The following is a 20300-nucleotide window of genomic DNA, read 5'->3' as shown; positions in this document are numbered from 1 at the left end:
GGGAGCGGGAAGCCGGCCTCGTAACACCTGCCGTCTGCTCCCAGAGGAGGCTGAGCTGTCACATACGGGGCAAGATAGGACAAGGGCTGAACGTGCAACACAAAAGAAAACAGACTCACGCAAACAGGAATGTCAAGGGAAAGAATTACTGCACCCGGGACCCTGGATGAGATACTTTTCATCACTAGACCTTAAATTTTACTCTGAGCTTCCTGGTAACAGCAGCAAAAAGTGAAATGAAACCCTGCCGAGGAGAGAGTTCTCTGGGTAACCTAAGATTATAAACCAGAAACTCTTACCCAGAGATAGATTCCAGGTGAAACCCCATCTCTTAAAAGGAGAGAGTTGTTGGGGTGCCTGGCTGGTTCAGGCGGTAGAGCATGTGACTCTTGATCTTGGGGCTGTGAGTTTAAGCCCCACATTGGATGTAGAGATTACTTAAAAAAAAAAATAGAGTTACCGTACTGGGGACTGAGGAAACAATTACTACGATCAGATTCAACTTGTGTCTGAGTTTCCTGGGAGCAGTGGCTAAAAGGGAAGGGGGCTGAGCGCTGTAGAGTGGCCACCTGGTGCCTAAGTGGTACGTGTGTGGTCCCAACCTAAGAGCGCATCCATATGTCTGGGTTATGTCCTGCTCTGAGACATCTTGGGCCCGGGCAGCCGGAGAGTATCCTGAAGCCTCGGTTCTGGTGTAGCCGTGCGGAACAGTGCTTGGACTCCAGAGCCCCACAGGCTGCTCTTGATCCCGAGAATGGTGATTAATAAAGAATGTGCTGGGTCCAAGACCCAGTTTGGCCTTGCTTCCTCCGCCAGGCAATTAGGCACGGGATGCAGGGGCTCCTAGAGAGATGGATGGAGTTGGGGGTGGGGGCAGGGCTGGCCACGGTGTCCCCTGGGCCCCCAGTTAACACTGTAGGGCTCTCAGCAGTATGATGCCAACGTGCCGGGTATTTTCAGCTCTTCTGCCCAGTGGCCTCAGGGATGGTGTCCCAGGAGCGGGTGTCTGAGCCTGAATGGAAGAAAGGACCGCCTTGGAGGAAGGCAAAGCTGTTTCGGGGGAGTGGCAAACAGAAGAGGCTGAGCATCCGCTCCAGAAGGTAGGGTGTGTGACCCACTGTCCGTCTCACACGTGTCCAGCGTATCTGGAGCTACAAGGGGCGGTTTCACTAACTCCCGGGAAGACCTTCGCGGGGTTCCAGAGCTGTCCGTGTGCTCCAGAGGAAGGGCTTGTGTGTGGGAGTGAGGGTCTGGAGGTCCGTGGGTAAAGGAATCAGTTGGTTCTCCATCAGCCCATCTTCACAGTCCCCCTACCCCCGATCGGATCGTGTGTTTCTTTGGAGGGCCAAACATTCCAAGGCCAGGAGTCCAATAAATATTTGAAATAACTGAGTTGAAAACACATCCACTGGCTTAAGTCCTGAGGAGAGAGTGCATTAATTATTTACAGCTTTTATTGCTTTTTTAATTTATGCAAGCGGTGCGTGTCCTTTGCAGAAAAATTGGGAAATACAGACGAGCAAAGAGGAGATGAGAAAGCATCCTAGTCCTCGTGCTCGGGGCAATGCCACTAGTGCGTGGGGCGCTCCCTTCCAGACTTTTCCCTGTGGTGTGTGTGCACACACAGCATCTCCTGACAGCAAATGGGACGCACAGGTTTTTACTAATACACTCTTTCATCACACCGTTCTTTGATGGTCTCGCCCCTTTGCTCCAAACCCTCTAACCACTGTGGACAAGGGGGAAAGGCCACTCTTTAGCCAGGCCCCAGCCCCTCCGTGCCACCCGAGAAGCTGTCGTCTGATTTTTCCCATGGCCTCATGTCCCGCTCACGGTGACTTTGAGCCTCCTCCCCCTCTCCCATTCTCAAATTCACACTCCGAACCCAGGTCCCGGCTGCTTTCCCAAATCCCCCGCCGCGTCTTCGCCCCCTATTCTCCCCTCCCTGGAAGGCTCCCACCTTCTGCCCCCATTGTCAGTATTTGACCCAAACCCGAGACACTCTTCAAGAGGCCGGGCAGGGTCCAAATTCTTCCCTGCAGCTGCTCAGAACCTCGGCGGCTGGAGAAGACACGTCCTCTGGACGTGCCTGAGAGGGGGCCCCGGCTCAGCTGTCTGCCAGGATCGCGTGTCCAGGGCTGACACGGCTGAGGGCTTGCTGTGCCCCGGGTGCCGTGTAATGACCCCGCCCCATCTTCCTCCCGAGGAGCCCGAGACGCAGACAGATCAGGTGGCCAGATGTGGCCTCACGGACCCAGATGTGAATCAGCAAGTCTTCCCCCAGAGCCCGGTTGCTCTGCCCTCCACACCCTGGGGTGGCCCTGACAGTCACTTGGAGTTTTCTGGGTTTTCTTGTGGTGCTGAGTCACAGTCCTCAGGTCTGGGGCCTGAGCTGGCATTTCCCACGGGCTCCCAGGTGATGCTAAGGGTGCCGGCCCAGGGAGCACTCTTGGAGGAGCCACGCTAGTGTTGCCCCAAGCCACGTTTCAGCCCACCTGTTCGTCGCCAAACGAAAGAAGGATTGCTCTGTGTCACGGGGACATCCGGCCCTACCCCGCACCCCCGAACCGTGCAGAGTGGGGGAGGGATGGCTCCCTCGGGGAATATTTGGGTGCCCTTTTCAGACCCAATGAACGCTAGCCAGACCGAAGAGTAGCTGCCTGTGGATTCTGGGAGCACAGGCACACTGGCACGTGGCCTTGTCCCTCCAGCGGTATCTCCCACATTGGACTGACCTGGAAGGAGCGCTAGGTTACACGGAGTGACAGCCGCCAGGGCTGTTTCTGGGTGTCAGTCACGGCCCGGGAGTCGTGGGGAGAGGGCCGAGCGTGTGTGCCTGTTAGCCACTCCCACCTCCCGGGACCCCACCCGATGCAACAGCTCAGCACCGTGTACCTGCCAGGTGCCGGGTGCCGCAGGTGGAGGCCGCGCAGGAACCCTTCCCAGCGCGGCTGCTGGTGCCAGGCCCACGCCCCGGGAGGCCCGGAGAGGTGTCCCAGCACCTCCTGGGCCGCACGTGGCCCGTGTGGGAATCTTGTTAGGCCTGACCGTATCTAAAAGTCTGGGCTCTTAGTAGCCAGATAAATACCAGGAGAGTTCACAGAAAAATCTGGATTTCCAGCTTGTCTTGAAACATTTGAAGCCCTGGGGACGCCAGGCCCTCCTTCTTGCATGGCAGCGGCTGGCGGGAGCTGAGAGTGACCGCCTCGTGGGCAGCGCCCGTGCTCCCCAGCTTGCTCAGGCCCCACCTCTCCCTGTCGTGTGACGTTCGAGTGTGCAAACCTTGGTCTTAACGTGCGGCCTGGTGGAGGGGGGGGGGCAGAAGACCACCTCCCCAGCCAGTGAGCTTCTCGGCAAGAGCCCGTGGGTGGCAAGGCAAGGGGGCATTGGCCCCAGTGTAGAACCAGGACGGGTCTGAATTCAGACTGGGCAGCTCTGTCCTGGAGCCCCTGACTGGGTGAAGTGAGAATGGGGCCACTGAAATTTTTATGTCCGTTGAGCATTTATTGGGCAACCGCGATTCATTTGTCGTTTGTGCCTTTTTTGGCTTACAACCGTCCTGAGTTCATGTCAGCTTCGAGGCTTGTCACTTGCAGACCCCCCCCTCCCCACCTCCTCCTGCAGAGCTCACCTGTGGCTGTTCACGTAGCTGGCTCCCCCCACCCCCCCCAGGGAAGACCTTGCTATCACAGTGGGACCTCCTCGACCTCTGTACTTCGGTGGTCCCCCGTCCCGTCATCTGGTTTCATTGCCTTCACAGCCCGTTGGCAGAATTCGTTTTTTTGAGGCATAGAATTCATGGTAGCTTCCTGCTGCTTTTTTTTTTTTTTAAAGTTTGTTTATTTGAGAGAGACACCGTGTGAGTGGCGGAGGGGCAGAGAGAGAGGGAGAGAGAGAATCCCAAGCAGGCTCTGCACTGTCAGCACAGAGCCCGATGCGGGGCTCGAACTCACAAACCGTGAGATCATGACCTGAGCTGAAACTAAGAGATGCTTAACTGGCTCAGCCACCCAGGTGCCCCTTGTGGTAGCTTGTTTCTTTTTCTTTTTTTTTTTTTTTTAATTTTTTTTTTCCAACGTTTATTTATTTTTGGGACAGAGAGAGACAGAGCATGAACGGGGGAGGGGCAGAGAGAGAGGGAGACACAGAATCAGAAACAGACAGGCTCCAGGCTCTGAGCCATCAGCCCAGAGCCCGACGCGGGGCTCGAACTCACAGACCGCGAGATCGTGACCTGGCTGAAGTCGGACGCTTAACCGACTGCGCCACCCAGGCGCCCCTGTGGTAGCTTGTTTCTTAAAGACCAGCAGTGGAGACAGAATGTGCCTCTGCTGCCTTGTCTCTGACTTCTAGAGCTTCTGAAGGGCTTGCCTGATTAGGTCAGGCCCACCCAGGATAATCTACCTTTTGATTAGAGACTTTAATTGCATCAGCAAATCCTCAAGAGGAGAGGATTACACAAAGGCGTGACCTACAGGATCACCCCAGGCTGTGTCTGCCAGGCCCAGCTTTCCCCGGCTCACCCAGCTAATGGAATTAGAGTTGCAACCAGTTGACTTTTCTGACCCAGTGCCTTGCATCAGATCATTCATGACGAATGGTCCTCTTAGTGAAGGACACACATGTCTGGGGAAGTGTTCGGAGGGGAATATGATGCTGGTCTTCTAAGAAAGTTCCTTCTAAAGGCAAGTTTCTTATGAAGCCACTGGTTTAATGGCATTTGGCCTGCAAAGATTTGATAAAGGAGATGACCAATTCGTTTGACTCGCATGAGGTGTCAAACTCAATCCATTTTCTGGTGGTGGGTGGCATAGTTAGATGATAGAGCTTTTTGGAGAAATGTGCTGCTTCTCTTTCGTATTCGGTCCAGCTTCAGAGACATGGATCGGTGCTCGCTCTCAGTGCTGGTGCGGGGAAAATGCTGAAAGGTGGTGCCTAGAGGTGCTTCAGCTCACTGTTCTGGAAGCCATGCACAGAGCTCGTGTTTTGTCTTCAATGTGTTGAAATCTGCCCATCTCTCGCATAGTAACTTAGGGCGAATTTGTAACAGAAGTTGATAGTAACATAGGATTTGCATACACTTACTTTGCAGATAACCAAACGGAAAAACTAATTTGATGAAGGGTTGCTTGGGCTGTCTACCTACCCACCTACCTGGCTACCGTCTATCTCTGTTGCCGCTGTAACAAACCACCAGTTTAACGTAGATGCGTTTTTAAACAACCCCCATGTATTATTTCAAAGTTCTGTAGGTCAGAGCTCATTAAGGGGGTCACCTGACAAGATCAAGGTGCCAGCAGGGCTGCGTTCCTTCTGGAGGCTCCCGTGGAGAATGGGCTTCCTGCGCATTTGCGTTGTTGGCAGAATTTTGCTCCGTGGCTGGTGGCCCCTCGTCTGTGGCCTGAACCGGCCAGGGCGGGCTGGGTCCCTTTCCACCCTTCAGGCACCTGCTCCTTCCTATCCAGCCTCATTTCTCTGACCTTCTGCCTCTCGTTCACTTTTAAGGACTCATGTGGTTAGGCTCGGTTTACCTGGCTAATCCAGGACGTCCTCATCATCATGGGGTCTGTGCCCTTAATCACATTCACAAAGTCCCTTTTACCACGGAAGGTAACCTAGTCACAGCTCTGGGGATTAGCATATGGGCATCTTTCAGGGTGGGGTCATTATTCCACACCGTCCACCTGTCCATCTGTCTGTCCAGCCACATGTGTATGACCGTATATATGCACGTATGCGTCCGTGGACGTACGTGTCTACCCGCTCACGTACGTGGGTGTACGTGAATGTCTGTCGTTCGTCCGCTCGCGGGTTCTCAGGAAAGGGGTCTGTTTTCTCATTCACACTCCCATTTTACTTCAGTTGTCTTACGTTTCACCAGAAAACAAAACACTGTAGCAGGGATTCCCCATTGGCCCTAAGTCACAGCAAATGGTGGAATTCGTGTCGCAGAGTATCTGTTCTCTTTTACTCCTTTTTTTTTTTTTTTTTTTTTGAAAACATTTGAAAATGCAGAGAAGTTCAGAAAAATATATAACAGACTGCTAGGTAATGATCCAGAATTAACAAATATTAATATTTTGTCATATTTGTTTCTGAGCCTCTAAAAAATAAAATATTAGTTTGTATACTATATATTATGTAAAATGAAACAAAACAAGATAATTATGTAGGTTTACATATTTGGCACTGATTGTTTCGATCTGTGTCTTCATACTTACAAATCGGTGTATACACTAATAATATATGCGATTGTTTTGTGTCTTTATATTTTTTTAATGTTTATTTCTGAGACAGAGACAGAGCATGAGCCGGGGAGGGGCAGAGAGAGAGGGAGACACAGAATCGGAAGCAGGCTCCAGACTCTGAGCTGTCAGCACAGAGCCCGACCCGGGGCTCGAACTCATGAACTACAAGACCATGACCTGAGCCGAAGTCAGATGCTTAACTGACTGAGCCACCCAAGCGCCCCTTGGGGGTGTGTATAAACATCATACCGAATTTATCATTCTTCAGTTCGTTTTATAACTCAGTGTTGTGTTTTTGAAGATCCAGCCATGTTGGACCAAATTCATTCATTGTAAGTGCTGTAGCGTGCTCCCTTGCACGAGTATGACACATTTTATTGTCCGTTCCCCTATTTGTGGGCATTTGAATGGCTTCCAAATATATATATATATTTTTTGCTAACTTTGCAGCGAATGAATGTGTATGCATGCCTCCTTAAGCACAATGCAAGAAGTTTTCCAAGAATACACCCCAAAGTGGAATTGTTGGGTTATAAGGTAATCATGTTTTCAACTTCACGCGTTATCACTGAATCACTCTCCAGAGTGGGTGTGTCAATTTACATTTCCTCCAGGTGTAAGTGAAGGTTGGCTCTGCTCCCATATTCCTACTGATGTTTGTTATTAGCTTGCTTTTATGCTTTGCGCATCCAGACTTTGTAGGGTTCTGTATATATCCTAGGGTTGTACGTGTGCTTTGCCATTACACACACTGCAGATATTTTCCCACATCTATTCTCTGTCTTTTAAAAGCCCATTTATATATGTTTTACCCACATAATTGCAAACGTCTTGCCCCTTCATTCTCACATATCAGATCTTCTGGGACCGTTCTTCTGTCTGAAACCTATTTCTGAAAACTTCCTTTAGAGCAGAAGAATCTCAGTTCTCATTAATCTGAAAGTACATGTATTTCATCCTTGTTGAAAACTGTTTTTTTCTGGGTGTACAACCTTAGGTTGACAGTCATTTGCTCTTTGTACATCAGAGCTCTCACTGCACTGTCTTCTGGCTTCCAGTTTGTGGTGGAGAAGTCACGTATTCATGTACTCCTCTGTGGTCTCTTATCTCTGGCTACTTTTAAGATCTTCTTTTAATCTTTGGTGTTCCATTGTTTTACTTTGATGTATAAAGGTATATGTTACCATTATTTATTCCATTAGGAGTCCCTTGGGCTTTTGTGATTTGTGGATTGATGTCTACCTAGAAAATTCTCTGCCTTCATTCTTCAAACATAGTCTCTACCCTGTTCTCTGTCTTCTCTTTCTGGAACCCTGAAATAACATATCTTAGATCTTCTCTTTTACGTGTCTTAACCTCTGTTTTCTTTTCTTTTCTTTTTTTTTAATTTTTATTTATTTTTTGACAGAGAGACAGAGCATGAGCGGGGGAGGGGCAGAGAGAGAGGGAGACACAGAATCCAAAGCAGGCTCTAGGCTCTGAGCTGTCAGCACAGAGCCCGACGCGGGGCTCGAACTCACGAACTGTGAGATCATGACCTGAGCCGAAGTCGGATGCTCGGCTGACTGAGCCACCCAGGTGCCCCTTAACCTCTGTTTTCAATAACCTCGTCTTTCTGTGTGAAGATCTAGATGCTGTCTTTAAAATTTTATGAATTTTCTCAACCCCCTAAGTTATTTTTTTAAGCTCTATTAAGATATATTGAATTTCAATGTTATGCATATTTAAAGTGTAAAATTTAATAAGTTTTGATGTGTGTATACACCTGGGAAAGCCAACAACACAATCAGAATAATGAATGTATCAAAAATCCCTCAAATTTCCATGCGTCTTCCCTCCGGCCACCCTCCCCTCCCCAGACAGCCCCTGATGTCCTTTCTGGAACCATGGAGTAGTTCCCTTCTTCTAAAATTTTATAGGAATGGAATCACACAATATATGCTCTTTTTTGTGTGTGGGGGTGGGGTGGGGGGGGCTGACTTTTTTTTTTTCACTCAGTACGATGATTTTGAGGTTCGTCCACGTCATGTGTATCAATTCGTTCCTTCTTATCCCTACGTACTAAGCCATCCAGAGGATATGTCACAGTTGATACATTTCCTTGTCGGTAGACATTCATGGTTTGTTTCAGTTTGAGGCTGTGACAGATAAAAACTATAAATACCCATACGCGGGTCTTTGTGGGTATATACTGCTTCTTTTAAAATTTTGAACTGGTTATTTTTGTTGTCGTTCAAGTATAATTAACACCGTGTTATATTAGTTTCAGGTATACAATCTACTGGTTCCCCACTTTATACGTTACTCGGTGCTCATCAGGGTAAGAGTGCTCTTTATCCCCTCCCTGCACGTGTTTCACCATCACTCCCCCCCACCCCCCGCCTGAAATGAACAAACAAAGAAGAAAAAAGTCAAAGGAACAGACTCTTACCTGTATGGATGTACACTTTACATGCCCTTGAGTGATATCAAAGAGCGGACTGTCTAGCTCATACGGGAGATGTGTGATTCATGGTAAGCTGCCAAAACATTTTCCGAAGCGGCCATGTTATTTCACGCTCTCACCAGCCACGTGAAACTTCCCGTGTTTCCACGACCTTGCCGACCCTTCGTGTGGCCCTGTTTCTCACTTCAGTCGTTTTACTAGATGCGTGGCGGCGTCTCGCAAGCTGCAATTTGCACTTCCCTCCTAAGACATCGAGCATCTTTTCACGGGCTTGTCTTCCGTGTTTCTCCTTCGGTGAAGTATCCGTCCGAGTCCTTTGGCCATCATAAAAATGGGTTGTTTTCTTATTGTTGGCTTTTGAGAATTCTTTACATATTCTGGTTGTGAGTCCTGCATCAGGTATGTGACTTGTAAATATTTTCTTCCAGTCTGTGCCTTGTTTTTTTTTTTTTTTTTTTAAATTTTTTTGACATTTATTTATTATTGAGAGACAGAGCACGAGCATGGGAGGGCCAGGGAGAGGAGGAGACACAGAATTGGGAAGCAGGCTCCAGGCTCCCTGCTGTTAGCACAGAGCCCGATGTGGGGCTCGAACTCACAAACTGTGAGATCATGACCTGAGCTGAGGTCGGACACTTAAAACCGACTGAGCCACCCAGGCGCACCCCCCTCCCCCCCTTTTTTTTTTAACTCTCTGAACAGTGTCTCTCGAAGAGCATATATTTTTAATTTTGATGAAGTTCACCTACCATTCTTTCTGGATTATGCTTTTGGTGTCATCGCTACAAAAATCTTTGCCTAATCCATTGACCACAGAGGTTTTTCTCCTACGTTTTCTTCTAGTGTTTTCTACTTTTAGGTTTAACACTCAAGCCTGCCGCCCATTTTCACCTAATTCTTCTGTGTCATGTGACAGACAGGGGACGTCTCTTACCTTTGCACGTGGACGTGTGATTGTTTCAGTACTGTGTGCTCGTCTGTCTGTTTTGAGGCAACACCACACTGTCACGACTACACCGCCTGACTTGAAGACTCACCGTGAAGCTAAGATGTCCAAGGCAGAATGGTATTTGCATCATAGCGGACAAACAGATCGATGGAACGGGTTAGGGAGTATAGAACTAGGCCCCATGTATTTGGTCAGTTGATCTTCAGCAAAGGTTCCAAGGCGATTCGGGGAGGAAAGTACAGTCTTTTCAGCAGATGGTGCTGAACCTGGTAAATTTCTTCGCCAGTAAGCTGAGCAGTTACAAAGTTCGCCTCATTTGTTTCTCTGCTCTCAGGGGATGCTGCCGTCATTACTTGACTCATGTCTCGAAAACCATTGTTTTATTCATTTGCCTGTTTTTTTTGTTTTGTTTTTTTTTGGGGGGAGGATAAATCTCGCTGCTGTTAAACTAACATCTTGGTCAGAAGAAAAAGCCCCTGGACTATTGCAACAGCCTGTTAATTGGCCCCCTGACCCCCAACTTTTACTGATCTGTCGAGTGTAATATTTAATTGTTAGTGTATATTATGCTTTATTTCCAAGAAGTTCCACTTAATTATTTTTCAGACCTGCTTGATCGTTTTTTATAGTCTCTTGCTCTCTAGTCTTTTCTTTACTGAGCTATGATTGACATACGTAAAAGCTTGACATATTTAATGTATACATCTTGATGAGTTTGAAGATAAGTGTACACCCCGAAACCATGCCCACATATGATGTCTTTAACTTATCTGCAATTTCTAGAAGTTTCTTTCCTTTTTTGGGGGGGTAAGAACATTGACATACGATCTACCTTCTTAAATTTTTAAGTACGTAATCCAGCATTGTTGACTATGTGCCCTGTGGCATACGGTAGTTCCCTAGGACTCATTCATCTTTCACACAGTGAAACTGTGTACCCTTTGATCAGCACCTCCTTGATTCCCCCTTCCTCCAGTCCCTGGCAGCCACCACTCTCCTTTCTGTTTTGATCAGTTTGACTGTGTTAGATTTCTGAGATACTTGGGGTCATGTACTATTCTTCTGTATGTGGCTTACATTACTTTGCATAGCATCTTTCAAGTTCATCCGTGTTGCAGCAAATGGCAAGACTTCCTTGTTTCTTTAAGGCTGAGGAATATTCCATTGTGTATACCACACCTTCTTTATCCATTCATCCATTGATGGACATTTGGCGTGGTTCCATATCTTGGCTGTTGTAAACAGTACTGCAGTGAACAGGCATATGCAGTTACCTCTCTGAGGTCCTCATTTCAGTTTGTTTGGGTATATACCCAAGAGTGTGATTGCTGGGTCATGGGGTAGTTCTAGTTTTAATTTTCTGAGGAACCTCTGTACCGCTTTCCATGGTGGATGTACTAATTCCCGCCAACATAGTACAAGGATTCCTTTTTCTCCACATCCTTGTCAATACTTACTATCTTTTATTTTTATTATTTTTTTTTATAATAGACATCTTAGCAGGTGTGAGGTGATCTTTCATTGTGGTTTTGAGCTGCATTTCCCTGATGATCAGTGATATTGAGCACCTTTTCGTATGTCTTCTGACATTTCTAGATTTTCTATGGAGAAAGGTCTACTCATATTTTACCCATTTAAAAAAAGTTTTTTTAATGTTTATTTATTTTTGAGAGAGAGAAACACACAGAGTGCAAGTGGGGGAGGGGCAGAAAGAGAGGGAGACACAGCATCCAAAAGCAGGTTCCAGGTTCTGAGCTGTCAGCATACAGCACGACACAGGGCTTGAACTCATGAGCTGTGAGATCATGACCTGAGCTTAACTGACTGAGTCACCCAGGCTGTGGTTGACATACATAACAGGCTGTTTACCTGTTTTTTTTTTAAGTCGGGCTTTTTTTTTTTTTTTTTTTTTTTTTGCCATTGAGTTGCAGAAGTTCCTTATATATTTTGGGTATTAACCTCTTCTCAAATATATGGTTTGCAAATATTTTCTCCCATTCTGTAGGTTGCCTTTTCATTTTGTTGATGGTTTTCTTTGCTGTGCAGAAGCTTTTTAGTTTGATGTGGTCCCAGCTGGTGATATTTGTTTTTGTTGCCTTTGATACCACATCCAAGAAATCATTGCCAAGGCCAATATCAAGATTTCCCCCTTTGTTTTTCTTTTAAGAGTGTTACAGTTGCAGTTTAAGTCTTTAAACCATTTTGATTGGATTTTTGTGTATGATATAAAGTAAGGGTCCAATTTCACTGGTTTGCATGTGGACGTCCAGTTTTCCTGGCCCCATTTTGTGAAGAGACTCATTTTCCCATTGTGTATTCTTTTTTTAAAAATTTTTTTTTTCAACGTTTATTTATTTTTGGGACAGAGAGAGACAGAGCATGAACGGGGGAGGGGCAGAGAGAGAGGGAGACACAGAATCAGAAACAGGCTCCAGGCTCTGAGCCATCAGCCCAGAGCCTGACGCGGGGCTCGAACTCACGGACCGCGAGATCGTGACCTGGCTGAAGTCGGACGCTTAACCGACTGCGCCACCCAGGCGCCCCTCCCATTGTGTATTCTTGCCGCTTTTGTTGAAAATCAGCTTACAGTAGACGTGTGGGTTTGTTTCTGGGCTCTTTATCGCATTCTGTTATGTTCCGTTAGTTGATATACCCATTTTTATGCCAGTGCCATAATATTTTTATGACTGTAGCTTTGTAATATATTTTAAAATCAGTAAGTGTGATGCTACCTGCTGTTTTCTTCTTGCTCAAGATTGCTCTGGTCATTTGGGGTCTCTTATGGTTCCCTATGAATTTTAGGTTTTTTTTTTAAAATTCTATAATCCTTGCTCTTATTTTCAACCTTTTCTAAAAACACACTTAATGTTTTACATCTGACAATGCCAGCATAGAAAGTTGTGGCACGTCCGACTCTGTTTTAGGTATTAATTCTCACTTGCAGGAACTTATTTCCTTATTTGTTTTTGGATTTTTGATGGTGAGCTGAGATTTCTGGAAGGAACTTTGGGACTTGGGTTGGAGGTAGGTTTCTCCAGTAATGCCCCCCCCCCCCACCCACCCACTAGGTGCCTGAAGGCATGTACTGGGCACTACTTTAAGTAAAATTCTTAGTTTTAGGCTTTTTTGTGTCACGTGTGGTGTGAATTCAGATTGCAAGCCCATGAAAAGATCGTCTTATTGTTATAAAATTAACGGAAGAGACTTTTGCCCCCTTCACTTAGTCACTTAGTGATAAGAGTGGAGTTTTTCAGTGTCCCCCGGGGAAGGTGGTGGGGATAGGGTGTTTATTTCTAATTCACCCTTGTATCAAGGGTACGGCCCTCTGAGGTCTCAGTTTTTGCAGGAGTACAGACGTTGGGTGCCTCTAGGGTTCCCAGGGTAGGTTCTGGGTTTGGGTTTGAATCCTGCTCCCTCTACCGCCCCCCTTCCCCAGACCATAAAAACACAAGATCAAGGGGCGCCTGGGTGGCGCAGTCGGTTAAGCGTCCGACTTCAGCCAGGTCACGATCTCGCGGTCCGTGAGTTCGAGCCCCGCGTCGGGCTCTGTGCTGACGGCTCAGAGCCTGGAGCCTGTTTCTGATTCTGTGTCTCCCTCTCTCTCTGCCCCTCCCCCGTTCATGCTCTGTCTCTCTCTGTCCCAAAAATAAATAAATGTTAAAAAAAAATAAAAAAATAAACAAAAACACAAGATCAGGCTCACCTGGTTTGTTTGGCAAATGCTCTCAAGATGAAAACTCTCTTTTTAGGTTTCAGTTTTCACTTGGGTTTTGAACTTTAAATATAAAGTTTTGAACATTTTTATACTTTAATCTGCATTTTTACTTGTTTTCAGTATAAAGGTGAGTAGGGTAGTAGTCAGCCAGAGTAACTCGCCAACTGTACTGTTGGAAGTGGACTTCTTTTTATCATCGAGAAGGTGAATATTTTGATAATAGTCAGGTGGAACTGCCTTGTCCTTTATGAGCATTACTTTTTGGTCTTGTCTGAGAGGTCTTTCCTTACGGTCACTCTCCCAGTGTCACAAACACAGAAATATATTCCCCTGTGTTCTCTCTATATACATATCAATGTAAGGAAGGATTTATTTTTACTTTTGTCCACATAGAGAACTATGGACCATGGGTCAAACTCGACTTTTGACCTGTTTTTGTATGCCCTTGAGAGCTAGACGTGGTTTTTACATTTTTAAAAGGTTACATATGTAAAGAATATGTGGAAGAGATGGTATGTGGTCGGCAAAATCTAAAATATTTACTATCTGGACCTTTATACAAAAAGCTTGCAGACCTCCGGATTGATTCCCCCCCCCCCTTTTTTTTCCTCACCTATTTGCTGTATTTTCACTTCCCACTCCTACCTGCAGTTTATTTCTGGGTCCTCCATTAGATGTCATTTGTCTCTTTGTTTGTTCCCTACTTCAAATACCACACTGTAATGGAAGAGGTTGTTTTCATTAAGGAAAGTCCATGAGCTAAAGGAGAGAGATTAGAAAATGCAGGATCTGTTTTCAGAGTGGAAATGGAAAAATGTAGCAAGTTCGTACTTGGATGCCTAATTGCCCTGACATTAACCAGAGGCATAGGGATCCAGAGTGCCCACAGACCGCGCCCCCGCCGTGCCCAAAGCGAGTGCTGGACCATGGAATTGGATTTTATTGATTAATTTGTAACCTCGGCCAGTGCCGTATGAAGCACGAAACGCTTGTTCTGTGAAGCTTCTGCCAAACGGAACAATGAGCTGTCAAGTCCCGAGTGGGTCGGCGTGAGCCAGGAAGGCATTGGGGGTCATCTGGGGGAGGCGTGCACTGCAGACCCCAAGGTACACGTGAGTCATCGAAGGTGCGGGGCGGAGAGAAAACCGGGCGCCGAGAATGACATTTTTCCTTGTAAAGCGGGCGTTTATTTGTCCGAGGCGGGGGCCTGCTCCCTTCAGTCCCGACCGAGTTTCCTTGGTCAACGAGGTAGGGCTCTCAGGAGTGATGGCACGGTCTCTGAGGTGAGGTGGAGACACAAACGAGGTGTGGTGGCTGCCACCACACCTGGCTGAGACCCTCTGTCACAGTCACCAAGGCCCCGGAAGCTTTGACCACAGTGTTCTGCTTAGCGGGACACTGAGGTCTGCTTGCCTCCACTTCCGGTCGCTTTGCTTCGTTCCCTGCGGGATGAAACGAAAGGGATGATATGACAGCACATGTTCCCCCCACCCCCCGGGATGAACGTGTAAGACCCTCTCCTCGGATCCGCCTTCCGCCCCTCAGGCTTGGCTGATCAAAGGGGCAGTGAGTGTGTTTGGGGTGGGGAGGGTGTGGTTGGAGGAGGCAGGGTGGCCGGTGGCTTTCAGCCGGCCTCAAAAACCTCACCCTGCCTCCTTTGGAGAGCTTCTCCCTGAACTCTAGTTAAAACTGGTGTCCCCTGAGCTCTGGACCTTGGCCAACCAGGCACCGGTGTCCCCACTGGAGCGGATGCGGGGCAAGAAGGCTTTTTTTTTTCTGAGCAGTTTTCCATGAGGCCTATAAACAAAAACGTTGTGCCGATCTCGTGTGTCAGTAATGGTGGCTCTTGAAGGCAGACCTCTGGAGAGACCAAGAGGGCAGAGGGTACACTGAATATAGGAATTCAATTTAAAATCTGGACCTTAAGTGGCAGCTTATTAAAAACGCTGTAAACCACTCTACAGGTCAGCTAACAGCAAATTAGACGTAAATACAGAAACCTAGGTAGGATGTAAAAAGGTAGCCTTGAGTAAAACCACAGTGAGAAAAAGCATGGCTTTGTGGGACAATGTCACGCGCAAAAGTGACACCACGTATTTATAAGGATCCTCGCGTATCCAAGGATGTTTGTCAGACGTATCTGAGTGAGCGCCTCTGGGGGGAAAATAGGCAAATGGGGGTTAGAGGAGACGGGAAACATGCGAATCATGTGTCTGGGGTCGGGCTCCCTAGAAGCAGAGCCCGAGATGGGCATTCCTGGACAGGTGATTTGCGGAGGGAGGGCTCTCAGGAGTGAGAGAAGCAGACCAAGGCAAGGGAAGGACTAAGCGGGGTGTGGCATTGAGTATCCAGTCCTGCCTGATCCCACGGGGAGCTCTGGAGTGTGGAATGCCCTAGAGAGTGGCCACCGTGGGACACAGGGGCCAAGCTATCACCCCCTGCAGCTGCCAGTGGCCAGGGGCCCTTCCTGGGGTGTGTGCAAGCTCTCCCAGGTTTCTCTAGGCAAGATGGCTCCCGTCAGCCAAGGGCAGTCCTCTCGAGAAGGGGGTAGATGTGAGTCACCAGCAGCCAACACCCCAGCATCTGGAGCGGTGGGGGGAGGCGGTTGAGACGGGCATTCGTGGCATCTGCTAAACTGCAGGAGGCCTGGGTGATGGTGAGAGGCTTGCCCCCCCCCCCCCCCCCCCCCCGCCGCACCCGGTGTGTCCGTGCCCAGAGGACGGCGCTCCACGAGGGGCTGCACGCAGAACGTTCTGAGAGAGCCCAGGGGCGGGAGAAGCAGACCCGTGACCGTGACCAAATCAAATACTGCTCCAAAGGCAGTCCCCCATGAGGGCCCAAGGGGGCCCAGATTCCACCTTAATGAGAGCTGGGTTCAGGGGCTGGGACTCTTCAGTCTCCTAGTTATTTTCATTGACTGCAGTCCCTCACTAGGCCGTTTTCCAAAAGCAAAACCTCTCTGCAGTTCAAACTGTGCCTTTCTTAACGCCTGCAGGCTTGTGGCAGTCACCCACTGGCTTGGGGTAAAGGTGACCCACAGCACACAGAGAAGAATTCTCCCCGCATCGCCCCACCCTCCTCCCTCCCTTTGTCTCTACACTTTGAAATCACTCTCTGTCTGGGCCCAGCAGGAGCCCTGACTGGTTCTGGGGCTTGTGATTAGCTCCCCACCCTGGCTCAGATAGCTCTTTCAGGAACCTGTGGTCTTGACAAGCGGGGGCGACTGCTTCAGAGAACAAGGCAGGGCCCCCTGGGGGATGACAGCTCCTGTCCAAGGCCAGGGAGGTAGCCGAGCCTCTCCCAAACGCGTAGACTGCAGAAAGACGAACAAAAAGTCACTTTCTCATTGTTGGTGCCATAAAAATCAGCTCCTAAGAGAATACAGCATTCTGCAGATCTTACTTAAAATTCTGTGAGCGGCGCTGATGATTAGGGGATTGCAGCTGGAAGCTGGCAGCGGCTCAGACAGATGAGAAAGGAAGATGGCCAAGCAGGTCGCCTCACCTTCGCCCCAGACTGAAGAGTGTCTGGGAGTAGGGTTCTTGTGAACTGGGGCTTGTAAAAGAGAGGCTGTCCTTGTTACTCAAGTGGGCAGGGAGAGGCAGTGCGAAGGTCTTTTCGAAGAGCTGACCGCTGATGGCGGCCTGGGCGAAAGGGTGCGGGCCACCGGATCAAGGGTCTGGCCCCACTTGGCTACGCGGTCTTGCGTGTCATAGGGCAACACGGCAGCTGCTCTGCGTCTTGGTTCTTTCGCCTGCAAAATGGTGGCACGGGACCAGCTCGCTGGTCTGCTTTTGGTTGCATATCCTAATAAATGCACGATCGTTTACCTAGGAATTACATGTTCGTTTTACTCCGCTAACGTATTATGTATATTAACAAGGGCGTACAGCTGTAGATCCAAGAAAGTCTAGATACAAATAAGTGTAAGGCCTAGTATTTTCTTTCTCAACCCTTGTCGTGTCCTCCCACTGGGATGTGAATACTGTTTCTGGGGATGAGACCACTGGAAGGGCTTCTCCGCATGGCAAGTCTACGATGCCCATGTTTCCAAAGTAGACCCTCCGAGCCCACGGTGTCCAAGGCAGTAGCCGTTCGCCACACGTGGTGATTTAAATTCATTAAAATGAAATAAAATGTAAACGTGAGTTCCTCAGAAACACTAACTACATTTCAAATGCTCAGTAGCCGCCCGTGGTGCGTGGCCACTCTATGGTCAGTGCAGATTCTAGAACGTTTCCTTCATTGCAGGGAATTGTATTGAGAAGCTTGCCTGTTAAGCAGTCAAGCCCATGCGATTCGGTGTTTAATTACACAGCCGCTAACCTTCGCTGAGCGTTTGCTCTGTGCGAAGTCGCAAGGAAAGCATTTCGTAAGCACTATCTCATTTAGTCCCTACAACAATCTAGCCCCGTGTCATAGCGGGGGAGATGGTGGGAGGAAGGACGAGGAGTTTCTTGAGCTGACAGGCTGCTCAGAGGTGGAGGCCTTGTGTTCTCCCGGGCGCCCCACGGGGACTTGGGGTTCATTGTCTGAGCGTCGCCTTTATCAGTGTCTGTGCGTGGGCTCCCGGGCACACGTTCTCAAGACCGTTCACCACACGTGTGCTTCTCTGTCCCACAGGCGCAGAGGGGGTTTCTTACAGAGCCGCGTTCAGCTGAGAGGAGGCGGCCTGCACAGGCCACCCAGGGTGCTGAGGAAAGACCGCCACCTCCCCCCACTCGAGGGGCTGGGCCCACGCAGGACCCCCAGGAAGCCTTCTTCAGAAACGGCAGGTAATGTTCTCCTTGGAGGTGAGTCCCAACTGGGCACAGCAAGGGCCCAGGCCCCTCGTCAGATGCTGGGGATGCAGGGTGGGCAGCAGCCAGCCAGCTGTGCCTTTGAGAGCCCTGAAGGTGTGAGGACTCAAGTGTGACAACTGGGGGATAGTCACCATGCCCCCAAAGTAGCGGGGAGAACATTGAGATATTGAGAAGTGGGCACACATCCTTCAGCGCTGGCCAGGTGTGCCGGGCCCTGCGCTGCGTGCAGATTCTCCCGGGACCTCGAAAACGTGAGTCAGAACTCTTGGGGACCCCGTCTTTGAGACGGAAGTCCACTCGATTCTCTGCGGTGGGTCCACGGGGGGCTTGCGCGTCCGTGTGAACTAGAAAGATGAGCGGCGACGACGCACGAGAGCTGCTCACACGCAAGCCGTCAGAGGCGCCTCGTCATGCCCAGAAACAAACCAAGGATAAACTAATGGGCGGTGCTTCCTGGAAAAAGGACTATTTTAAGCCGTAATCACTGGGCAATCAGGGCAAATCACTCAGCTTCTCTGGACCTCCGTTCCCCCTCCTCTCTCCCCCTCCCCAGCAATAACGCACCGGCCTTAGTCTTGTTTGCAAGGTGTCAACTGGGAAAAATGAAGGTCGTCTGTGGAAAGGTTGCAGGGTCCCATCTGGCCAGCAGTGACTGAATTACCATCCTTTTGTGGCTGGTTATTGTCTCTTTGGCTCAAGGGCTGACCCTGGGCTGTGTCTGATGGCTGAGGTTTTGGTCCCTGGGGAGAGTTGGCTGGGGCACCTCCCCCTCCACCTTTGTGTAGCACCAGTGCCCCCTGCAGGCGGGTGGCTCTTTTGTGCTCCCCTCCTCTCCCTCCCCCCCCCCCCATCCCCCAGGCCCCAAAGCCCTCTCCCGTAGGCCAGGACAAGGGTTCCTTGTGGCTTGTTTCTTGGTGAGAATTTATTTGTTTTTTTCTTGGTGAGAATTTAAATCGAGGTAAGTATTTGTTCCACCGGTTGGCCAGGAAATACATTGTCTTCGCTATGGAACATCAAGGGTTAAAATCACGTGGGAGAGGCTGGGAGGGGGCGGGGGCGGGGTGGTAGGCGGAATGCCTCAGGTTGCCCAGCTTTACCCTTTCTTCCAGTGGATGTCCACATCCCCAACTCCATTACTTTCCTCCTCCATCAATGCAGCCCGGGGAACTGCCCGGAGGGATTTGGTTGTGTGGTACCCCCCCCCTCCCTGCAGAACCCACCAGAACCCCCTGGAACTCTGCCAGTTATCCCAAACTGCAGAACGTTCCCACCAGCTGTCTCCCAGCACCTTAAAGACGGCAAAACCGGGCTGCCGCGGGAGACTCACATCTGGGGCCACGTTTATGCTGCTGAGCAGCGAGCGCACTCTGCCCTGAAGAGGACAGCGGTCCCTGCTGTGGTGACGGGTGACGACACACACACTAGCTGTTCGCCCTTCGCTCAGATCACACTGGGGGTCTGTGCCCGCACAGTTAGGCCGTCGTCGACGAAGGCTTTACCTACCCAGTGGCTCCACACGAGGATCCACTGGGCACCGTGCTGCCCCCACGGCGGCTGATAAATGCCGCTTGTCATGATCTGCCAGGCACGACAAGCCTACCTCCGTAAAAACGGGCGTGGGCTGAGCGCCCAGTGAGCGTGGGGCATGCGGTGATAGGTGTTTTCGTTGTCTGCACAGGACAAGGTCAGCGTTGGGGGAGTTTTCTTGAGAGATGAGGGGTTTCGTCCGGAAACGCAGATGTAGGGGGAGTAGAACAGAAGCTTTCTGGACTGGCGGGTGGTGAGGACGGGCTCGGGGGCAAGAACGCAGACTCCGGAGAGGGCAGACAGCCCAGATGTGCGCCGGGCCCCGGTGGGAGGCCGGAGATGGTCACTGGGGTGGTGCCTCACTTGGGCACCACCTGAAAAAATCGCCACAAACTTGGTGGTTTAAAACAACAAAGATTACTTTTCTCACGGTTGTGGAGGCCGGTGGCCTCACACTCTCTCCAAAGGCTGTAGGGGAGGAGCCTTCCTGCCTCTTCCAGCTTCTGGTGGCTCAGGCGTCCCCTGGCTGTGTCTGTCCAGCCTCTGCTTCTGTCGACACCTGGGCTTCTCCCCTGTGTTTCTGTGGATCAGGTTCCCCACCCCCCCGCCGCCC

At 49.6% G+C, this 20300-nt stretch overlaps 1 protein-coding gene across 4 annotated transcripts in view; it reads left to right on the top strand.

Moving 5' to 3' along the window:
* The window catches only part of ZNF831 (zinc finger protein 831), a 111826-nt gene that overhangs the window by 46334 nt on the left and 45192 nt on the right, over positions 1 to 20300 (top strand). For all 4 annotated transcript variants that reach the window (XM_045444079.1, XM_045444080.1, XM_045444081.1 and 1 more), the window contains 2 exons: positions 961 to 1100; positions 17982 to 18133. In XM_045444079.1, the coding sequence (XP_045300035.1) occupies positions 961 to 1100; positions 17982 to 18133 (292 nt within the window). The remainder of the gene's footprint in view (positions 1 to 960; positions 1101 to 17981; positions 18134 to 20300) is intronic.

The sequence above is a fragment of the Leopardus geoffroyi genome, chromosome A3, assembly GCF_018350155.1.
Source record: "Leopardus geoffroyi isolate Oge1 chromosome A3, O.geoffroyi_Oge1_pat1.0, whole genome shotgun sequence".
Lineage (NCBI taxonomy): Eukaryota > Metazoa > Chordata > Mammalia > Carnivora > Felidae > Leopardus > Leopardus geoffroyi.
This window is presented reverse-complemented; position numbering and strand designations above follow the sequence as displayed.